The sequence below is a fragment of the Rhinolophus ferrumequinum genome, chromosome 9 (assembly GCF_004115265.2).
Source record: "Rhinolophus ferrumequinum isolate MPI-CBG mRhiFer1 chromosome 9, mRhiFer1_v1.p, whole genome shotgun sequence".
Taxonomy (NCBI): domain Eukaryota; kingdom Metazoa; phylum Chordata; class Mammalia; order Chiroptera; family Rhinolophidae; genus Rhinolophus; species Rhinolophus ferrumequinum.
This window is the reverse complement of record NC_046292.1, coordinates 8,389,001-8,413,654: the sequence shown is the minus strand read 5'-3', so window position 1 is coordinate 8,413,654 and position 24,654 is coordinate 8,389,001. Positions and strand designations below refer to the sequence as shown.

General features: G+C 39.3%; 1 protein-coding gene across 5 annotated transcripts in view; it reads right to left on the bottom strand.

Annotated features, from left to right (window-relative positions):
- Positions 1-24,654, bottom strand: part of VPS13D (vacuolar protein sorting 13 homolog D) — a 233,615-nt gene that overhangs the window by 158,185 nt on the left and 50,776 nt on the right. For all 5 annotated transcript variants that reach the window (XR_004423896.1, XM_033114935.1, XM_033114937.1 and 2 more), the window contains exons 25-32: positions 19,854-20,036; positions 14,863-15,082; positions 11,549-11,759; positions 9,339-9,510; positions 9,040-9,152; positions 7,146-7,358; positions 3,310-3,575; positions 2,028-2,161 (exon numbers count right to left, since the gene is read on the bottom strand). Coding sequence is in view for 4 of the 5 variants with exons in the window: in XM_033114935.1 (XP_032970826.1) it covers positions 2,028-2,161; positions 3,310-3,575; positions 7,146-7,358; positions 9,040-9,152; positions 9,339-9,510; positions 11,549-11,759; positions 14,863-15,082; positions 19,854-20,036 (1,512 nt within the window). In the remaining variant the exon portion in view is untranslated. The remainder of the gene's footprint in view (positions 1-2,027; positions 2,162-3,309; positions 3,576-7,145; positions 7,359-9,039; positions 9,153-9,338; positions 9,511-11,548; positions 11,760-14,862; positions 15,083-19,853; positions 20,037-24,654) is intronic.

Below are 24,654 nucleotides of genomic sequence, written 5' to 3'. Positions count from 1 at the left end.
CAAAATGCTTAAAAGTCTCACACTCTTAGATGCAAAAATCCTACTTCTTTTTAGGAAATGGCCTAAGGAAATAATGCAAAAATTCACTGAACCATTATTTAATAGTTAAGAAAAACAATTAAGAGCAATCAAGGTTATATCATTCAATATGTATTATCTACTCAATGGAATATTTTGTAGCCATTTAAAAGTGATAAAAGACTATATGGAATGCAGGAAGATAGTTACAACAGATTATGTGAAAAAGCAGCCCATTCAAATTAATACCACACCCCAACTTTAAGGAAAGAAACATTTCAAAATGTCTATAGAGATTATACACGTATATGGAGGGATAGGTGATTTTTCCCTCTCCTCCTGCAATTTTATGTACTATAGTTGTTACTTTCATAATTGAAAATAAATACATGAATTACTACAGCTAAGTACAAGGTACATTGGGGTTTATTATATTATTGTTTACTTTGTCCAAGTTTGAAATGTTCTATAATAAAAAGTTTTAAAATAAATAAATTTTATTTATGAGGAGAGAGAAGGGCAGGAGAATTCCCTTCCTAGGACCAAATTACTTTGCATACTCAAAAAGAGTACAGAAGAAAGCATTCATTTTGGTCTCCCTTGCTCCACCCCCTACCCTTTTTTTTTTTTTTCTTTTTTGGCATTTTCTAGTGCTATTGAAAAACATGTGACACCAAGGTCCTTCGCTTTATTTAAAATTAACTCATTTTGCTTTCTTTATAAATTCTCCCCCAGTGATGTACCAAGGAGGTATTAAAATTCAGACCCAATTGTGCAGCCTAAAAAACAAGATTGAAAGGAGTTTCTAGGAATCTCAAATATTTTGCCATGTAGCTTTTCTAAGACTTTGAAGCAGGAAAGTTCCATTTTCCTTTTTTCTGCAGGGGCTTCTGCTACACAAAACCCAATTGTACCTAACAGTTCATTAATCAATCACCAAGATTTTCCATTCAAAGCTGGTATTGTGGTGGCCTGGAAAGCAGATGAATTGCAATTTCATGATCAACTCACATCACACCAGCATGTAAATCCTTCCTCTCAAACTGAGGCTTCTTTACATGAGAGAAGTGGTCAAGAAGTGAAATCTCTACAGGTTTGAATCCGCTACATCTGACCAGAAGAAACATACTGTATACGGTTGACAGTGAAAAAAAAAGTTTTGTTCACTCAATCTCTGAACAATACCACTGGAAAGAACAGGGCATGACAAGTTCAAATGCAAAGGGAAAGGAAATGATTAGTAACCCTGACCAAATACTCTAATATTATCACAAGAGGAATGTTAGCTGAGATCAGTGAATTAAGGACATTTGATAGAGATCGCAATCTGCCTCATTTCCCCTTCTGTCTCCACAACCCCCGGCTTACAAAGAACCAAAGCAATTTTTGTTAACTATTGTACAATGTAATTTTCAGGCTACGAAGGCCACTCCAGTGCCAATTATCTCCTTCAGGAGATTAAATCAGGGTCTAGAGCACCACTAGCAAAGATTCACTCCTTTAGGTAGGCATGACTCCCTGGACGTGCCCTTTCACAGATCAGATATTTCTAAAAGGAAGACACATAAAATCCTTAACACCATCTACAAACAAGTCCCTGTGACCACAAAGACCTTGGTCTTCGTAGCGGTCGTGGCAGGGGAAATAAGAACCACTCCTCACCTTCTCACATTTGCCAAGGACCAGACCTGCAGAACTACAGGACACAGCAAGGAGCCTGACTGGGTAATGGGGACTAGGAGGGTCTCCCTGAACTACTCAAGGAAGGGATGGGGTGAGAGGGAGTGGTCCAGTCCCTCCGCGCACTGTACAGCCTGACATTGGAGGACTCGAGTCACACATTACAATACCCTCATAGATCTGAGGAGAAAACGAAGAGAAGACAGCAGGCGTCCTCCAGTTCCATTAACTATTTCCCATAACGAAAGTTTAGGAGGTACAGTTCTCTTCTAGCTGCTTTACTCTTGAGCTGAACACGTAGTATTTTGATTAACACATAGATTTCTTACCTCGATGCCAAACAAACTTCCTGAAAAAGGGCGATCGACAAACCGGGGCTTGTAGGTGAGCACTGTGGTGCCTTTGAGAATAATGGCATTGGTATCGAAGCAGGAAACATCTTCCACGACCACAAACTCCGTGCCTGCAAAGGACAGCATCGTCAAGCAAGCCACAGCTGCGAAGCTGGAGAGTACCAGGATGTCGCAAGCCAGGCACTCGTTTCCACCGGGGGCTGAGGGGGACATTAACCAGTAAGATTTGCTCCCAAGGATGTCTGTCGACATTCTCCTTCACTGTAATCCTGAACAAATCCTCTGCATTTGGCCAGGCACAGCTGAGCCGACAGGGCACTGCACAGACAGAAAAGACTGGAGCGCACCCTCTCTTTGTAATATATGTTTAATCTAGGTCTCCAGGGGGGACTAACAGATATCCAGAAGCTCAGGAGCATCCCTTCTCCAAAGGATGCCCTGCTTTAAAATCCCAGGAAGTAGATTCAGGTACGAACACTGGTCAGGCAGCACGAGACACTACATCATCTATGCAGCTGTTCAAGCTGCTTTCAAAGAATGTAGACCAGTCTAATGTAGATTTTTGAAATCAGTACCTGCCGTTTCCTCCTCATTTGTACATGGCAAATTCACTTTGCTTTACACACTGTGTGTTTTCATCAAAAACTCATGTGTACATTGAGCTTTCAAAACTAAATCAATTTAAAACGCATTGTGCTGCCTGCTTCCAAGCCACCGAATAGGACACAGGGAGTAGTACAAAGATAACAATAAATACACAAATATTAACAGATGTATCAGAAGAGTTCACTAGTTAACAAAAACCATAATAAATCTGTTTGCAAAGGAAAATATTCTTTTTGTAAAGAAAATAACAATCCCCTCACTTATGTACCTTCTAAACTGAGATTTTCACATGCCAAATTTGCCCAAACTCAGTAAGGCACATCTGTTGGGGCCCTGAAGGTCAAACAGAAAATTGAGAACCGATTTGACACTGGGAGAAAAGACCAGTGCCGAGGTGGTACTCAAGCTGCACATGTGCATTAAGCAGGCAGAGGAGAGGGACAAGAGACCCTGCAGCTGCAGCGTGGGCCAGAGCTAGTTCGCACCTAAACCCGGAAGTCAAGAGCTTCGATGCTTGTTGGTCTGTAAAAGATTCAAATGTACAAGGGCTCTTGTCAAAAAATGAAAGACAATAGAAAAGGTCTCCAGCAAGACACATACGGAGCCTAACATCCAGACTAAGAACCAGCGACTCACACCTCCTCAGACTCACCTGTTACATTGATCTTGACCTCCAGGTGCCTTTCAGTGGACACAGGAAGGGAAGACCGCTTGGTAACTACTCCACTCTTCACAGTTTTGGGAACTATAGCAGATTCACTGCTAGAGTTACGGTGGCGAGAAGGAGTAACATTAGTTTGTTTCTTAATATCACTGGGAGTGTGGAGAAAATCGTGGACTAACAGCAGCCAGTCAAATATGAGAAACACGCGGAGATTGTTGAGAACTATGGTAAAACAGGAAGAATCCTTCGTAGATCTACAAGAAAGAAGACCAAAAAAAAAAAAAAAAAAAATAGGAAAGGAGAAACATGATATTTCATTAACTTACAAATGTATTACTCAATTTTGGCAGGTGGTATTCCAGCATTTTCTAAACTGACAGCTTTGAGTCTTAATAAACCTTGAACAATGGTTTAATAAAACATTCAATGTATGTTTTCAAAAGTTACTCATATTTTTAAACAAGAAGCAATATGCTGTGAAAACACAGTATAGTGCAGTCCCGTGGTTCTCAACCACTTTTTGTCCCCTAGGAGACATTTGACAATGTGTGGAGACATTTTTGATTGACACAACTGGGATGCCTAGTGGCATCTGGTGGGCAGAGGCCAGGGATGCTGCTAAACAACCCACAATACCCAGGATGGTCTCCACACAAAAAATTATCTCACCCAAACATGTCTATAGTGCTGAGGTGGAGAAATCATGGTACAGTACAAAGAGCACAGGCTGAAAACCTGTCACAAGTTGTATCATCTTGGATAAGTCACCTACCTTCTCGGAGCCTGTTTTCTCCCTTATAAAAATGAGAATTATTAATATCATAAGAGATAAAGCACCAGGCACAGAATAGCTGTTTGGTAAGTGTCAGTTCCCTTCCCTATAGGCTATTTCAAGATCAACGAGTCACTCTTTCTTTGGTGACTAGGATCGCTTCTTTATAAACACCAAGTTTACACACTATACTAGACGGGTTCTCTAGCTGGAACTGACCTGAGAGTCCAGATCTTTTAACCTGAAGAGGAGGACAAATGACATTTACTGTGGGTATAATCCCAAACACCCTAGAAGAGGAGTTGGGGGAGGGGAGAAAGAGAATGTTTGTTTTATAGCCCCCATTACTCCAAATTCTCCATTTGAGGTGAAAACTCAAGGAGGACTCTCAGCCTGGCTCAAACCACGGGGTGCTCAGGGGCTTATCAGACCCTCTTAGTACATAGTAGGCAGAGATGGGGAGGACAAAATAAAAATGGGCTAGAGACACCTCTGTCGGGTTTTTGGGGTTGAACTTTTGTTCTATGAGCCCCAAGTGACTCTGGGGCTCTAGCTACTACATGTACGTGGTTCCTTGCCCTGACAGGGCTCCTAGTCTGGAAAAGCTGATTTGGAGATATTTGTAAGGCTGGCTGCCCTAGTCTCTTATTTCTCCTAAACCTGGCTCACTGCCTCCAGAAAAAGGGCACAATGATGTATGTCTCCTTTATACAGACACAGCATTTTTCACAGAAACACTTTACCCTTTTGTAATAGAGAAAAAATGTTGCCCTCAGTAAAATTTTTCCACCCCATTTTGAACACAGATCGTCAGAGCTATGCACTAACTGGAAAGGCAAAGTGTGTCTGATCTCTTTTCTGGAAAATATTTCAAGCCTTTAAACACTGTGAAGTGATTTATGTTTGACATACAAAATCCCAACAGAAGAGCAATTCTTCTTGAGACACATAAAGCGTTCAAAAGTTCCAATCAAGAGAACATTTTAACCCTCTCACTAACAATGGTACTTTTGTTAGCAAGAACCAAGGTAAGACTTTATTATTTGACTCCAAGAAATTATATACCTTAGTATATAAACAGAATAGTATTTCAAGGCTGCTTATGATTTAAAAACATGATAGGTAGAACAACTAGCTTATAGTTTAGGAAGCCAGATCAATAATAATAAAGCAAATCCAAAAAGAAATTGTTTCTGCAGACGGACCAAATATATGCAAGCCTCCTGTTCAAATAAACATCATCTTCAAACAAAGGAGCTGCGAAGCCCCGCCAGCCTGGCTGCAATGAGCCCGACTGCTAGAAACAAGACGGGCCTGAAGAGGGTTAGAAAGGACCTGGGCTTTGCAATCAGAGGCCCAGGTGTGAGTTCTGACTACTACACTTACTAGCTGTGTCACCTTCGAAGAGGTACTTAACCCCCTCTAAGCTTCTATTTTTGCATCTGTAAAATGGGGAGGAAGTCACCCACTTTGCAGACTTGTTGTGAGAATTAAATTAAAGGTAGGTAAAGTTGCCTGGCTCACAGCAGGGCCCTCAGAGGCAATTAGCACTCCTATTACTGAGCTTTTTAAAAGTGCTTACACTGATGCTGAAGTTGAATAATACTGAATGTCAACTATAATTAAATATATAACGGGGGTGCCAAAAAATATATATACACATGACTTGTATTCATCTTTTGTTATCGGTATATGTTGAGTATTACAATTTTAATACAGTTTTTTCCTTACTTAAAATGTGTATACATTTTTTTTGGCACCCTCTATATACAGACTCACGGGATGTGGAATACCGCATAGGGAATATGGTCAATGGAATTGTAACAGCTATATACAATGTCAGAGGGGTAGTAGATTGGGGCGGGGTATCACTTTGTGAGGGGTGTAAATGTCTAACTATTACGTTTTGTACACCTGAAAATAAAATTTTTTTTAAAGTTTAAATATTTACTTTGCTAAACTTCCCAAAGGCATACGGAGAGACCAAGACCTCTCCCTAAAAAATATCTCAACCCTGAGAAATTCACTGAACAGCACACTGAAATGTCAGGCATATTTAAACACATAAATATGGGCATTATCTTGATGATTTTTCTTTTTTTGCCTAACCAAATTTTACCCAGCCCTTCACTTACTGTGCTCTATTCACAACACAGCTGATGACACTACACACTAATAGATGAAATGGAAATCGGTTCCAAAGGCCTCCTTTTGGATTTGCATTGGAGGATTTCTTTAGATTAGACCTCATTTTTCAGTTTTCAGGTCAATATTCACTTAGGCATAAAGTCTTACTGTAGTGTATCATAAAATAACACAAGCTACATCTAGAATAACGTAGGCAAGCAGTATGCCAGAATTATCTCATTTAATTACTACCCATACCTTATAAGGTAGGTACAGTTATTCTTTTCTATTTTATAGAAGAAAATGCGGCTCAAAGAGGTTAAAGAACTTGTCCCAGGACACACAGCTAGAAAGTGGTAGATCGAGGTTTTGTGCCCAGATCTGTATGATTCTAAAATAGTACATGCACCTTCCACAGACAATGCTACCGCCCATAATACCCAGGAGAAAAACAATCCAGTTCAAAGAGGCTAATGCTCTTTTTACATAGAGAAGTGAGTCAGCAAGACTTGCACAGATAAATTAGTAATGCAAGTCAAAACCACTTTCCCTTCCGTTATTTCTATAGACAAAAGTCTTCTTTTTTCTTAAACGAGCACAGTTTCTTCCTTCCCCAAGTTGCTTTACATACTAAAAAAGTCTACAGACTTACAGGCAGGTTGATTTCAAGACTCTGGCTTAAATCTAAACTTTTTTTTTTTTTTTTTAAACAACAGAGACATCTTTTGGCCAACAGATGAAACTGCAAGGTTACAGGAACACTAAGTTAATATCCAGCATACTGCACTGATACGCCATTATCTATTTATCTTTTTAGTGGCTTCTCGGGCCTTTGATGCTCTAGAGCCAACAAGGCCTTGGACCACTGGCCACAAAGGGAAATACGTCAATAAAGAAAGGCAGAGTCGGGGTCTGGATCTGCTACCTGAAGTGCAGTTCAATCTGAATGGATCCTTGGGTCGTGCTGCTGTTCTTGGAGGGCTGAAAGATACAGCTGAATACATTTGTCATGCCAGGACTGGTCTTCTGCCCAGCGTAGCGGGTGTCAAAAGCCATCATGGAATGAGAAACCAAGTTGACGGACTTGGTTTGGTTGGAAAAGGTCTCACAGAGCAGTTTACATTTCTTGAAGTCAAATCTAAAAGCAAGCAAGCAGACAAGACGTTAAACTCTTCTATTCTACAAAATTAGGTACGTTCAAGATAAAAAGAACAAAATAAGAAATATGCCTAAGTTCTACGAAGGAGAATAACTTTTATTTACTGAGATCTTTCACTGATTTGAACAGTGGATTTCGTGTCATTGCGCCCTGTATCTTACTTTGCATTTCCAAAGAGATGATCCTGTCCACAGGAGCTTCCTGAGGAGTAATCACACCACAGGTTTACCATATCCCTGGTTCATTAGCACGCTCATTTCTCGCCTGAAGTCTAAGAAGGCTGCACACTTGCAATAAACCCCACGGGATTGCTGAGGGTCCCTTCAGTCCTTCATCTGCCAACGCCTGGCCGACCTGAGGCTTCTCTCTCCAGAGTCTGCTGATTTTTTAAGTAAGACCACTATAGCTGAATGGGAACCACCAGATCAAATAATACTCTTCATTACAGAGAAATAATGCAACTCATTCCCACAGGAAATGCATTTGGGACTGCCTTTTTTTTTTAAATAATAAAGAAAGCTGCAATGAGCAACTCTTAATTCCTCAGCACACCACGACAATCCATACAGAATTACTCCACATTGGAAAAAACTAAGGCATCAAAAAAAACACTGCTAGCTAACAAGATAACAAATCTGGAATCCCAGCTTCAGTATAACATGTTCTCATCAGCTGAGTTAGATACAGACCAGGGTGGATTTGCAAGGGAAAGACAAAACAGAAGATAGAGTACTTCCATGAGGAAATTACTAGCCTTGAAGTCCCATTTTAAAATATTGAACCACTCTTCCAGCCATATTGTCTTACGCTGGTCAAAAATTCTATCAGAAAAACAGGAGTAATATCTGCATAACCTTACTTGGCTGTCAAGAGATCCAAATGAGAAGGCCGCCCAGTGTAAAAACACAATGCATTCTTGAAGGTTCTATACTGATTATCACAAACTCCTAGTCTACATCGACCAAGCAAATGACATAAATAAGTCACTGCAAGGTAAGCACATGTTCTTTTGAAAGGTTGCCCAAGTTGCCACTCAGCTTCTATATGTTTCTAAGTAAAAACATGGGTCCAGTATTGCCAAAACTTCCAATTTTTTCAAAAGAAACTGAAATCCCAACGTTTTATGTGAAAACCCCCGAGTTTTAAATGTTGGCCAGTGAGGTGGTCATCAGTGCTGCTTACTGCTGACTTCGGGGTCTCCCACTGTGCAGACACACAGTAAGACTACATCCTGACTCCTTTGTGTGTGTGTGGGACCATGTTCTAGCCCCACAGGGTTTGCCAGAGCCTTTAACTGCCATCCGAGATCACTCACTCTACAGCACCTTCGTTCTCACTGGCACATCTGTCTGCTTTGTCAGCCAGAGTGACTGCAGTGAGCAGAGTGCAGTTGGAGACCCACAGGGCACAAGGAGAAAAACATCTTCACTCTTCTAAGTCACTGGTATTTTGGAGTGCCTGTTACTACAGCATAGCCTAAACTATCTGGACGGATACAGCGACAAATTTAAACTCTTGAGAAGCACTGTGCACACCACAATCAGCTGTGAACCATCCCTCTGGAATCCCTGCTCTACGCTGAAGCAAAATACGGGCATTATTTATGTTACTGTTACTGTAATATGACTGTTACTAGAAAATAATATCATTAAAGCCATACCTGGCTAGGGAACCAGCACCTTCTTTTCCTTTCGGATCTTTCAGCTCTAGACTTACATTTACCATATCCACAAGGAAACACACGCATGTGTACACTTCTCCACTCAGAACAGTCTGGAAAAGGAAAACGCTGATCAATTCATAGTAGACAATGCCAACGTAAAAGTGGGGTTAGATATGTCAAGACATCTAATTTGTTCTTCCATCTTCTTTCCCCGGATAAATCTGAGGAATATATGCACAGGATGACCCATCAGCTGAGACTAGGAGAGTTACAGAAGAACGTAAGATCTCACTCACATGAATTCTTGGGTCTTGTAAATCGTAAGGCCGCATAAATTCCTCTATGGGCTCTCCAAGGTTATTTTCTAATAAACCACGGATCAGCTTGTATTTGTACAAATCCAGGGAGCAGTGGACTGAGGAGAGATTGCCATGGATAGATATGTCTGGAACGGTATGACTTATTTCTCTATGAGAAAAAAAAAGGTCCCTTTCACAAATAAATCACTAACTTACAACTGACGTATCTCACACCTAATGTAAGAACTAAAATGTACCCACCTACATTTTCAACCAGTTAGTTTTTAACTTCCAATGACAAAAATTTCACATGGTTCCAAATGAAGCAAGTTAGTACGACTGAGCGTCATTCTTCAACTACAGAAAGCCCCTTTTCTCCCAAAATATACATTGACTAAAATCCCCAAATCTGAGTTAACCAAGTAATCTACTAATAAGGAAAAATCTCAGGAGACTCATGAATAATTTAAACATTACAGCTGGAAAAGCAATAAGGAAAAGAAGACAAGCTCTTTCTTTAATTCTTCAGTTTTGGTGCGAACTAAAGGAAGACATCAGAATTTCATACTGAGCCCAGATGGGACATCAGGACCAAATCTGAGTTAGTCGCTTGTCTCCGCTGAGATGAGCAGGAGTCAAGTTGAAGGAGCCCTGGTTGAGAAAATAATACACCTCACCCCCCCACTGAAGACCTTTTTCTCGACCCTCCCAGGGGAGAAGTGGGCCTCATGGGTCCTGCAGACACTACACTCTGAGTTTATAAAATAGAGGGTTAGAATGTGAAGTAAAAGAGGAATATATAAACAATTACTTTGTATAGAAACACCTCTATGCAATAAAGTGAAAAGAGACCAGTAATGCAACCAGCAAAGAAAAGCTGGGGAGGATTACCAAGTCCCCTCCTGGGTTCCTGCTTGTGTGGTGTGAGACGCTAAGAGGATACCTTGTGTTCGGTTATCACCTTCTATCTGGCCTAACGGAGTATTATTACCTGCCCATAAACACTGATGGAAGTGGGTAAAGTTTAGATAAGCAGAGTAGCAAAGCACATTTTGGGGGGGAGGCATGACTTGAAAAGAAAACAAAGTGTTCCATTTCTAAATAATGAAGCTCCTCTTAAGTCTGCTAAGCCAGTAAAACCAAATATAGCCCATGCCAACCATAACTGAACACCAGCCAGGGAGCCAGCCCTTCAGTAACAAGAATGAAATGCAAAAATCCCAGTGAGAGCAGCTAAACTGCATCATTAATCCAGACAGGAATGAAAAAGTGACCTTCAAGGACTCGCCCAAGCCCAAGGAGTGCAAAGGCCAAGGAGGGATTAAATCATGCTCCATATAAACAAGGAGACTGCTTTACAAAATGCTACAAATGAAAACCTCTTTCATTACTTTACAGCCACACCTCTTCTTTCCCTGGCGTTAAGATGCAAATGTTGCTGCTTTCTCTAACATTAATGCCCTGAACTGAAAGACATCACACACTGTACCCAGCAGTTTCCCGGCGATGCACAGGACCAGACGGGCATAAATACCACCAGGGGACCTGTTAATACACACTTGAGACTCAGCCCTGAGAATCAGCTTCTGGTGGTCTCAGGTAACGTCTGGGAATGTTTAATCTCAAGATCTTTCCCAGCCAGATATGGAATAACAACTGAAGCAATGCTCAAAACTACAGAAAGAAGCATCTTGTGTTTTGAGGCAATTAAAAGGTAAAGTAGAGCCAACTCATTCATCTTTGTGGAGCACTCTGAGATTGCTTCATGGGATGAAATGGGCAAAACTGTTATTCCGATTAAAATGGAGCTCCAGGATAAACAACAATACCAGATCCAGAATCTACTGTATTTGGAACAAATAATTCAGATGTGTCCTCGCCCAAAATGCTAAACTTATGTTCCTTCCTCTTGTTCCCAAGGCACCTGCTGTGACCCCCCCTAAGTTTCTAACACTGACTCCAGCTCTAAAGTAGAATCATCTACATGCCTTCCTATAGCCCTCAGCAAACTGGCAGCTCTATGGGGCAGAAGTTTTTTCTTTCGTCACAGTAGCCCTCGTGTCTACCACATGGGAGGGATTCGATGAACATTTGTTTTACAGATGAAGAAAGAAGGGAATGCCTGTTCTCTTTTAGACTTACCTAAGAGCACTCATTTCCAAATTAAGATTCTCCTTACGACAGGTATTCAGATAGAAAACACTCACTTGTCCAAATTCCTCTCCACCTGCAATTTCAGGCGACAAGGCTCAGTCAGGAGGCTCCCCCCCGTCTGTCGCACCAAATACGACGGAAAGATCAGAGCTCCACTGTTGTCGTCTGCGGCCTTAGAATACTCTCGTGGGCGTCTCTCTGCAGCAAAGATGTCCATGTCTTGCAGATCCACAACAATGCAATCCAGCAGGCACACGTGCTCGTCTACATGGACCCAAGGAAAGAGAGAATGAAGAAAACGGGGCCCGGAAAGGGCTGGCCCTGAACAAAAGCACAAAGCCAAAGGAAGTTCATTCTGTAGCGGGAAAATGTCTAGAACTGTCTGCCGCACACAACTGGGTGTCCGGAAGTCTCCATTCTGGCAGAGACCTCCCTACCCAAAGCCCCCTGAGCTGGACACCTCCTGCCTGCTCTCCTCCACGCCAAGTAAACACTATGCCCCATTCCCTCAGTGTCCCTCCCGTTGCTGTCCTGAGCCATTAACTGAGGTTATGACTAAACTGACTTAACACGCATCCCTCCCCAGCATATCCAACAGGGCTCTCGTGTAGAGATACCATTACCCAAAGGTTAGAAAATCTTCCAGCAGCAAAATTCTTTTTCAAACAAACACTTATCACGTGCAACAATTTCTACCACCCCTGACCTAATCCAACCCACTTTCATTCTTCCCTAGAATACCATGAACTCCTCTCCAATATACTGACAAATATCCTTCTGGCCCTCACAAAACCATTCTGCCTACAAAATGCCAGAGTAATCCCTTAAAAAAAAAAAAAAAAACAGAAAAAACATGAGACCATAACATTCTCTTCCTTTATACACTTTAATGGCTACATTTAATCCAAAGATCTTTCTGTAAATCCCCAAAAGATCCTGCGTAAGCCCACTGCCTGCTTTTCCAACCTGATCTTAAGCCATTCTCCACCTGCTCATGAAGCCTCAGGCTTACTAGCCTTTGTTTCCCCCAAAAATGCCATGGTCTTTGCTGTCTGAACAGCCTTACCTACGGCGTCACCCTCCCTTCTCAATCTCAACTGGGTCCTCTCTGTCCTTTTCGTCCCATACCATTCTGTCTTTCCTATAACACTTCTCTTAATCTGTCAATATTTAGATGCTTATTGAATGTCTCTCTCATATAATATGAGAACCATGTCTAACAGTGTGTACACATACAGGAGAACAAAATACTTTAACACCTGGCATTACGCGGGCACTAAATAAATTAGTTCTTGGTTGTTTTGACTATGTTGATAACTCTGTGAAACAGATAAAAGTGCAGCTGATCTGAAAGAATGGGGTTGAGGAGATTCCTTTGGGTTGTCACAGAATTCCAGGAATACACAGAAGCAGTATGAAAACCACTACTGTAATCCAGTCTTAGTCACAAATAGAGGAATTCCGTAAACAAACAGCAAATCAGGAGGAGAAATATTGTTAGGAAAGAGATCTTTGTATTAAACATTGCAAATCACTTCTTAGAGGCATCCACCTCCACATAAGGCTGGCTGTCCTCCTAACCATGGCTGTCACCATAACGACAACAGAAGACAACATGCACACATGGCACCAGGTGTGCATCCCACTCCGTGCCCCGTACAAATTGACAGGCACCATCACATGGGTGAAGAATTCAGCTCACAGTCTCACTGTACCATTTATTATCTACATAACTATGGGCAGGTTACGTTACTTAATGTCTCTTAGCCTTTGTCTCTTCATCTGTAAAATAGGGATTCAAAAAGAACTCTAATAGGGGTGTTATGAGGATGAAATGCAATAATTTATATAGAGAATGTGCCACAATGTCTGGCATATAGAAAGTGTTCAGTAACTACTGTTACGGTGATGATTGTATGATCTCATTCACTCATCCACATAACCAATAAACACCTTCCTGTCACCTCGCAGGACTGCAAGGAACTGCGGGAAGAGAACTACTCCTCATTTACCTGACGAGCATGTCAGCAGCCTCCTTCAGCTCGTGTCCTTCAGCTCCCCAAGTCCAATCACAAGGATGGATGTTTGTGGCTAATCATATATTCTGCTTCCCCTCTAGCTCCTTGGGGCAACACCTCACTTACCCAACTCATCACCCAAACAGAACCCATTTGAAAACGATAAGGCCCAAATTAGGCTCTCTTTTGGAATGACTAATTCTTAATTCTAGAGAAGGACACCCATAACTAGATGGTTCAGGTCTTTTCAAAAATGTCAGAGTATCTCTGTTAACTCACACTGGTATTTTTTTAAAGCATTCTTTCTTTTAATTTTTTTAGAATTAAATAGTGGCTTGCTAGGAGAGTGTCTGGACAGTGAATTGCAAGGATGCGTCTAAGGATGCAGGAATCATTCCAGTTATAATATCACCATCTGTTGGCAACTCTCTTGACCTATAAGAAAAAAGCCCTAAGAGACAACCTAAATCTCTTTTTTTTCTATTTTTTTAAATTATAGTTGACATTCAATGTTATTTTATATTCGTTTCAGATGTACAGCGTATTGGTTAGACATTGATATAACTGAGGAAGTGATCCCCAATAACTCTAGTACCCACCTGACACTGTACTTAGTTTTCACAACATTATTGACTATATGCCCCACACTGTACTGTATATCCTCATGACTGTGTTGTAACTACCAATTTGTACTTTTAAACCTTCCCCTTTCTCACCCAGCCACCCAACCCACCTCTCATCTAGTAACCTGTATCTATGGGTCTGTTCTCTGCATCTATGGGTCTGTTTCTGTTTCTGTTTTATTTTGTTAGATTCCACAAAGAAGTGAGGTAAGATGGCATCTGTCTTTCTCTGACTTATTTCACTAAGCATAACACCCTCTACTCTTTCCATGCTGTTGCACCTAAATCTCTTTATTTACACTGTGTCTTGCTAAGTAAAGCCACTTTAGAAGTCACCCAATGCTAAATCTACATCCTAAATTTCTTAAGCCTACTAAAGCAATATCAAAATCACATTATCGGGTGGGCCGGTTGGCTCAGTTGGTTACAGCGCAGTGCTAATAACACCCAGGTCGCCAGTTCGATTCCCACATGGACCAGTGAACTGCGCCCTCTACAACTAGAGTGAAAAACAACAGCTTGACTTGGAGTTGATGGGTCCTGGAAAAACACACAGTTTCCCAATATTCCCCAATAAAAATTAAAAAACAAACGAAAAAACACATTATCACTGAAGACATACTATCACCGTCGGCACCTGCTTGGACAGGATGCCTCCCCCGAGTTGCCTGCAACTGTCTCCTGAATTTCCCACCTTCATTAGGCAGCATTTTTCTCCTCTTTTACCTGGACTACTGGAAACCTGGCCGACAGAGGGCGTGGCTTGTCCTCGCTGTTTGGCTGAGGGTCTGGGCACAAACTCACTCTTCAGGCTGCCCAGACTCACTCCGACAGGAGGCATCACAAACAACCCCTCTGAATGGGTTCCCTTTGGGTCCTCCGTGCTTGTCATTTTCCCCAGACTGTGTTTGGGAGTCCCCACTGGGGAAGCTGAAGGCACAGATTCCTGGGAAGAAAGAAAATAAAACTAGAAATCGAGAACAATATCTTTACTATCCTGGAAGTCCCATCCCAGTCCTTGGACTCTTGAAAGACTCTATGACTCTTGGCACTTCCCAAGCCTCCCACATCCCATACACAGAAGGGTAAAGGGGACCATGACATTTAGGCCACATCTAATTATTTGCAGAGGTGTTACTATAATTCAGTATCTGTTAAAAACGGTGGCAATTTTGCAGGAAGACATTGTCTTTTGTCTTAAGAGCAAATGTCAAGATGCTAATTGCCACTGGTTTAACTAGATAAAACCAACAAGCGCCAATCTCTCAGCCATATGATACATTGTTGCACTGCTAGAGGGGAGGGCCTTATTGTCCGAAGAATATGTATCTAACAGCAATATAGTTCCAATGGAAGTGAGCCATGGTAATGTGTTTGCACTTTCTAGAAGTCTCCCCTCATGGGTTTACATTACTCATCTCTCAGTAACTGCAAATGAAAACAAAATGAAAAACGTAGGCAGTTAGCCATTCCTATTATGTTTTGTTCAAGGACATAAAAATTAAGGGCTAATCCAGAGTAAAATCAATTCTATAATTCTACTGAAACTACTACACTTCTCTTACATACTTAGTACCTTAATTGCTAACAGGGTGTAAATCTTTTTCACTAGAATGATTTAATAACTGACTTTAGAACTTCCCATGGTTTCTTTACCCAGGCTTCAGAGCTATCCATCTGTGTGGCTTCTGCATCACCAGTGTGTTCTCATCTAGCCTATATGTTTATCCCTCTCATCACTGGAAAAAGAGGTAACAGTGCTCTCCTTTAGTTATCTTGGGTAGTAATTACATGTCGCAGTGAAAGAAACCAGTTCTTACTTTCCGAAATTTTTTCTTACAAGGCAAATTACAAGGTAAATGCTATTATTTAAGTATTTCAACATTAAGAACCTTTCCTCTTGCTTAGTTTATTTAAACTCTAGAGTATTTGTTGCTCTTTCATTTGACTCAGCTCTACATCTTCTCTGTAGTTGGTTTAAATAAATCAATGGCTTGAGGAGATTAACTCACAGCTTTTGAAAGACTGACTTAGAAATTATGATTTAAGTACAAGCTATGATTGAGAAAAATGAAAGGAAAGATATGTAAAACAATTCAAACCTACACGCATTAAGACATGGATTTATGTAAAACAATTCTAAACACACAGGAGTCATGAAACTCAAAGGCAAATAACCCCTCTGCAAGCTTTGATTTCAGAATCATTTCCTGTTCTTTAACCACTGGAATGCATTCTAGACAAACCTCACACGTGCAAAAGTATTGAAAGGCACATGTAAATGAAAAGCGATTTTGGAGGAAAAAAGTCGTTATTCCCTTTACAAGACCCAGATCCACTGAGCTAGACTGCGCACGTGGAGAGGCAAGCTTCACAGATTAGTTTATCTGATTACAAATACTTTAACAAGCAACACACTCCAAGCAACCCTTATGGAATTCTACAGAACAACCACTGGTATGTAACAAGATAAAGGTTTTCCAGGATTTAAGGAAATTAGATCACAAAGAAAGCACTACCTAGACCTAAAATAAATAAATAAATACATTGCTTTTGATGGTCCTTAAAAAGGACTTCTCTCTACACAGAAGGAAAGTGATTCACACACACACAAAAAGAGAGCGAGAGAGCCTTTCCCAAGTAATGAGACATTTCAAAGAGTTAGTTTTTAAAATTTTGTTTTTTTAAGTACATGAGTGTGAATTGACTGCTGAATCCCATAAGGTTTTTCAGAATAACCAGGAGGCAAAAAAGCATATTATACCTTGAAGCAAAACCGATCCTTGTATGCACTGCCACTTAAAATCAAATCCTCAAAAACAAATACAGGGAAAGTTTTTCATTAAAATGCTACAAACTATGTGCATTTATTTGGTTTATTTCACAAAATAAAAAACATTTTGCAAAAATTTCCTGAGATATTTTGTAGTTCTTCTTTACGTTAACTTCAGAGTCAGCTCATGAGCCCAAACACCAGGGGTGCCAAAAAAATGTAAGCACATGACATGTATTCATCTTTTGTCATCGGTATGTATTATTACAATTTGAATAGTTTTTTCCTTTCTTAAACTATGTATACATTTTTTGCGCACCCTCTGTATAGATACATCTGTTATAGAAAAATCAGTCCTTTATGTTTTTAGGAGGGTAGAGGAACAAAAATGATATTGTTGAACTTGATCATCCGTTTTGGTGAACTGATCTCTTCCTAAAAAATTGAGGCCTCAAAACAAAGACTTACCACATACAAGTATGTTCCACAAAACTCACTGTAGGTTCCAAAGATGGTTCCCAAGGAGGAATTCAACTCAACCTTGGGACGTAATAGCAGCGGAGTTGGAACGAAGGTGTACCCTGAGGTAACAATGGGGACAACACTCGTGGGCAAACGCCCGTTCTGACACATTGCTTCATATCTAGTCGTGTTAATTGTAAATACCTCATACTAAGGAAAAGTGAGTAAGAAAGTTTAGAAATAGTTCCCAGTCTTTCTTTTTTATGAATGGATCTTTCTGTTATGTTGTTAAGTCCGTGAACAGCATAAGCTTCTCCCTCAACTGTGACAACAGATTTTCTTCATGAAGACCAAGGTTACTCGTCCTCTACTCGTCCTATTGTGAAAAGACCAATGATGGTGGATTTCACTTTTACTGTCTTAAAAGGGATCCTGTTTCTCCCGATCAAAGCAGCCTCCGGCAGTGAGGCCTACTATTCCAACAGGAAGGGTAAACACGCCAGCTCTCAAGCATCAGCTCTGCCTTAAGACGTGTCTGCCAAGCGTGTGTGAACCTGGTGATGCCCTTCCTCCTGCACTGCTGCTTTGCTTCACCCTCTGCTCTCGTCACTAAATCTGGTTTATCTGAGTGGCTGTAAGTAAGGTGCTATGTGGACAATCTGACCTCTAGCCCTTCGTCCAAGTACCCTCCCGCCGAGTCCTGAGCTCAAGGTGACGACACGCGGCCATGGTTCCTGTGGTTCTTTCTCACTGCCTTGTCGTGACTCCTCTCCTTAACCTACACATTCCCACTCACTGAATCAAACATTTTCGGTTGAGGATGTTTAGGTTAGTGAGTAAATGGATGAATGAGAAGTAAAACAAATGAAGGAAAATATGGAAACAAATGAAGAACAATATGATTTGAAAATCATAAAATTAGTTGAGTTCAGGCATTGCAAACAAATATAGTCTTCCTGTGACTTTCTGCAAAGAGCTGAAGTCCTCGGCAAATCCCTGGGAGGGACTCCATCCTACTCACTCTCCTTCATCTTTTATTTCTATACCTAGAGAAGCAAACAATAACTGCTCAAATTTCTATCTTTTCTGTACTAATCTTTGGAATTCGCTCATCTAAGTTATTTTCATGAACTCACTGCCCCACCCTTTAGAAAATTCAAAAGAACTATAGCTCAGGAAAGGGCCACTAAGACACATAGCAGGAACAGACTTGGCCAGTTTATTTTCCCCACATAAACCTAATCCTGATACTGGAAAGTAAAACTGTATCGTATCACAGTTAAGAGCATAGAGTATGGAAGATAGACATAAAATTCTAAAGTCCACACTGCACTCCTTACTTACTAGCTGTCTAATCCAAAAGAAATGACTTCACCTTTCTAAGTCTCAATTTCTTATCTAGAAAAATGGTGTTAAATTTACAAGCTACCTCTTAACGTTGCTAATGAGAACAAAATGAACAACTATGGAAAAAGCTTAGCACAGGCTGATGTATAAGAAGCTTCAACAAGCATCAGCTACTTGTGCTTCAATTGTTGTCAGTCATAATATCTTACAATCGAGTCTCAGGCAGAGCCCTCTTCAAAGGCTCTCTCCTTCCCTATTTTATTAGGTGTTAGACTAAAAATGAGCATAACTAGCTGGGAATTTCACTAAGTCCTTTTTATGACAAGCTAAAATGAGTTTAATAATAAGCAGACAGACTGAAAAGCTGCTGTGGAAACTAGCAAGGTTTCATTAAAACGCACAGGGAGAACGACAAGACCGTCTGTGGTTCTATTAGGTTGGTACAAAAGTAATTATGGTTTTTGCAATTATTTTTAACCTTTTAAACCGCAATTACTTTTGCACTAACCTAACAGCAATGTTACTCGCTCTCCTCAAATGCAAAAATGGATGGGAGGGGGCTCATTAGACCACATCCAAGGTCCTCTTAGTGCTAAGTCTGTGATTTACTAGGTTTTGCCACTTTTATCATTTATTCTCAGTAAGTCCCAGTTTTTCCAAATGAAAACAACAGCAAGTCTCATCCCAATTACCTCCAAACATTATTGTAAGAAATAAACAAGTGCTAAAGTAGTTTTAAACTGTAGAGCAACATACCGAATAAGATTTTATTAAGACATATTTAAACAGTTTCAGATAAACCTTGATGTTCATGATGTCTGCTGAAAAAAAGTCACATAGCGTAAAAAGTTGATATTATAAGGTCAGCCCATGAGGAAAGCATTATAAAGATGGAAGATTGGTTCTGTTGGTTTGTTTGCTAAAATACTTCATATAGTTAGCAAGGGTTATAATTTACACTATCTCTATTAAAAGGTTAATTGAAATGTCAATAAAATGTCAAAAAAAATTCTTCAAGCCATATATATGACAAAAGTAACAGCAGTTAGAAAGCATCTTAGGGCAACATACGAATTTTTCAATTGGTGTTCAAACACTGGTTGAACTGACAAGACAGTGGGTATTAACAGCTCACCTTATCTTGTAAAGAAAAGGTCCCAGGAAAACCAGCAAAGAGAAACTTGTTCTTGACTTTCAACTTCCCCAAATTTGCTACAATCAGATTATTTGATCTGGAACTTTCTGGGATAAGGAGAACAGGAGCACCAGCTTCAATATCCAGGAGAATCCGTGAGCAGCGCTGGGCTTGATCTCTCACCTAAAAGAGGAAAGAAAATTGACTTAGAGGTTCAATTAATTCCCTAATTTTACAATCAAATAACCTCAGGTTCCCAAGTTTCATGAATTTATAAATCTAAAACAACTAAAATCACATAGAGTATGGAGTTAAATTAGAAATCAGTAACAAGAAGATCAGGGAAACCCCAAATATTTGGAAATTAGGTTACTCACTTCTCAATGACCCATGGGTCAAAGAAGAAGAAATCACAAGGGAAACAGAAAACTATTTTTACCTTGGTGACTTAAAAAAAAAAAGCATATTAAAATTCACAGGATGCACTTAAAACAGTAGAGAAAATTGTTTAGCATTAAATGCTTATAAAAATTTAAAATCAATGATCAAGGCTTCTATCTTAAGAAGCTATAAAAAGGAAAAGCAAAATAAACACAAGTAGAGGGGAAAAATAATAAAGAACAGAAACCACTTATTTAGAAAACAGATAAAGAAAAATCAATTAAACACAGAACACTACCCAACAACCACTTTTCAAGTGCTAACCATAATACAGGCCTCATTAAGTTGGTTTTTTGAAAAGACCAATGAAAAATGATAAACCTCTACCTATACTTATCAAGAAAAAAGGAAGGAAACAAAAAATGCCACTATCAAGGAATGGGGGACGTTGCTACAGAACCTACAAATATTAAAAAGATAAGAGAACCTATGAACAATTTCATGCCAACAAACTGACAATTTAGATAAAGTGGACACACACAAACACAAACTATCTATAATTAAGATCATACTTGATGGTGAAAGAATGTTTTCCCCCTAAGATAAGGAACAAGGCAAAGATATCCACTCTCACCACTCCTTTTCAACATTGTAATGGAAGTCCTAGTCACAAAGTTCAAAAAGGCATTCTGGTTGGAAAGGAAAAAATAAAACTCTCTTATTCTCAGACAACATAATCATCTATGTAGAAACCCCTAAAGAATCTAAAGGAACTAGAATAAGGAAGTTTATCGAGATTGTAGAACACAAGGGCAATATACGAGGTATGATAAAAAAAATATGGTGAATGTTTAAATTTAAAAAAACTTATTACAGTAACAGACACATTGCCATTAATCCCCCTCAAAATACTACCCCTCACTTCGAACACACTTATCCCATCGTTCTTGCCACTTTCTGAAGCAGTTCTGGAACTTCTCTTTCGTGAGTGTCTTTAGTTGCGCTGTCATGGCTGCCTCAATGTCCTGAATCATTTTGACTTTGGGGAAGAGCCAGAAGTCGCACAGTGCCAGATCTGGTGAATAAGGTGGATGAGGACACACCGTGATGTTTTCATTTGACAGAAACTGCCATATACCAGAAGTGATGTGCGACATGGAGCGTTGTCATGATGGAGGATGATTTATGGCACACTTTAAAACACACATTCTCTTAACCGTAGCTCACACCCGACTGACCGCCCCGAAAAGTTGAAACCTGTCACATACTGTTACTAAGGTTCAATGAGCCGCTTACCATATTGACAATCCCTGCCTTTCCGTTGATTGGCACGTGGCAGCAGCATTCACCGTATTTTTTGATCATACCTCGTACAAGTCAATTATTTCTTACACTTTCAATAAACAATTGGTCATTGCAGTTTTTTTTAATTCATATAATTTATAATAGCATCCAAAATTGGAAATACTTAGGGATAAATTTAACAAAATATGTGTAAGACCATCTAACCACAAAATACTGCTGAGAAATTGAAGACCTAATCAAATGGACGGATATACCACACTCAAGATCATGTAAAGGTATTTATTCTCCTCACCTGCACGCGCCATTCCATGCCTCACTAGAGTTCAGCAAGGGCTGCGTTCCTCTAGGAATCCAGCTTTCCCTGGATTCCCATAACATTGTTTAACCCCGCTGCCCTTTCAAGACTAGTGTTGGTGACAATTCTCCTCACATAAAGATTTGATGCAATTTCAATCAATATCCTAACTGACTTTCTTGTAGGATAGACAAGCTGATTCTAAACTTTATAAGGAAAAACAGAGGACCTACAATAGCCAAAATAACTTCAAAAGAAAAAAGATGTCTCAAGACACACCACAAAGCAACAGTACACAAGACAAGGTGGTACTGGCATACAATATAAATCAATGCGAAGAACAGAAAAGAAATACACACATACATATATGGTCAACTGATTCTCAATGGAAGTGCCAAGATAGTTCAACAGGAAAAGAATAGTCTGGATATGTATATGTGGGGAAAAAAATCTCAGCCCGTCCTTCACAAAATACACAAAAATCAACTCAAGACAGAAGAGATCTAAAATTGTAAAACTTCCAAAAGAGGACATAGGAGAAAATTTTCGCAAAGATTTCTTTAATAAAACACAAAAAACCATAAAAGAGGAAAATTTGACCTCATCAAAATGAAAAACTTCTGCTTTTTAAAAAATAGTGTTAAGTAAAAAAAACCAAATTAGATGAGCCACTGCCTAGTCATAATTATTTATCTTTATTCATATTTGTATCTGCCCACTAAAATATAAGCTCCATGAGGGTAACGACCTTGTCTTTCTTTGTTTTCCATTATGTTCCTAGCACCTGGTACTGTACCACACATCATTCCACAATTCACTAAATAATTGAAGAAATGAACAAACAAGGTTGTCATTAGATCAAATGAGAAAATATATGTGAAAGCACTTTGAAAACTACAAAGCACCATTAATACAAATAAATAATTATTAACCAATGTACAACATACTTATTTTTGCTATCTCCATTTTCCTTCTACAACTAAGTCAACAGAAGAACAGCAAGAAAAAAACCTCGTTGCTGGTTACATAGCTTATAATGACAACACCCAGACTGCAGGTTCTTGTTCCAAGATTTCTAAATTGCATGTCAAAAATCCGTACTCTTGTTCCTCAGTGAATAAAGAAGTTTAATATAAGAGACATCACATAAGGTAGAAGACACAGGAAAACTATGTCATACTTCTGGGGTAAAAAACAAAACAAATCAATTTATATTTGGCACAATCGAATTAGGTACATGATGTTCTAATTTCAAACATCAAGATTAAAAAGAAATTTTAAAAAAAAAAGAAAGAAATTTAAAGTCCCACTGGATCATTATTTACAGACACTGGAAAATATAGGAATAAAAATACAGCTAAAGTCAAAGGTAGATAATACAACTTGTTACCAGTACAATATTAGGAGAAAGGAATTTAAATATCAAAAAAATGGCCTCTTAATCTTATCAGCAAACAATCGTCAGTCTTTTGCTCTCTCTGTAAATCAAACAGCTAGGATTCAAACAGCTAGGATTAAAGATCCTTGAGAAAATCAGTTTTTCTTCAAAGTCCACACATTTAGCCTATTCAAAATAGAGAAACATTCCTTTAACCTGCTTGTTTGATATAATTTAATAAAGCAAAGCTTAAAAGACTTATCTGTTTAATTTCTGCTTCCCCCAGGAAGTTAAACCCAATTACTCAGTACTGCAGTGTCTCATTTCCCAACCCAAATGGCTCCCCACACCAACACTTACTATTGTTTAAACCACACGTAAAAATAATTGTTCTAAATGTACATAATTCTAACAGACAACATTTAGTAAAGTTGTATTGAGAGTCACAAAAACGTACATGGCTTTATAGAACTAAATCCTATAAAACAATACCACTTACAATATTCAATACCGTGAGTAGGATTCATTCCTATTAAAATTATTCAAGAAATAAACTATGTGCACAAAGATATTCATGGAAGTACTACTCATAGGAATGAAAAACTGGCAGCAATTCAAATGTTAAAAAATAAGGAAAGGGTTAAGTAAGCTGACTTGATGGACTATACAGTCATTAAATAGGATAGCTATGAAAAATGCAAAGCAAGATAGAAAAAAGATTATGAAAAAAGGTTATGAGAAGCTGGATTCCAAAAGTATATGCATAAACTTAACACATTTTATGTATTTTATTCTATGTACTATATGCCTTTCTTCAATTTAAAAGTTTTTTTTAAAAAGCATATGTAGACCATAAATGTAACACCATTTTATACTCAGTAATTGGCCCAAAATAAAAAGGTTGACGACAATGCAAGAGTTGGCAAGGATATGAATTACAGGGAATTGTTAAACACTGCGGGTGGGAGTGTGTAACGGAGGCAGCCATTTTGAAAAACAATTATCTTGTAAAAAGAAACATGCGATTGGCTCAGTAATTCCACTCCTAAGTAGCTCAGAAAAGCTCTTACACGCGTGCATCAGTAGACATATTACACAACAACAAAACGCTGTAAACAACCCAAGTATTCAAGAATGGATAAATCATGTGTGTTACACCAGTGAAATACAACAGTGAAAGTATATGAAACGCAATCACATATAACAACCCGAACGAGTCTCAACACACTAAGTGACAAAAAAAGCAAGTGACAGAATAGTAAACACAGTTTAACAACATTTTGTAAAGATTGAAACAAGCAAAACAAGATACTACACGGGAACTTTTTTTTTTTAAAGTGATAGGTAGACCCAACATCCGGACAGTGGTTACCTAAGGAGTTGGCAGGGGAATGGAGTGGGGAGGGATACATGCAGCAGTCTTAATGTTTTAATTTTTATTT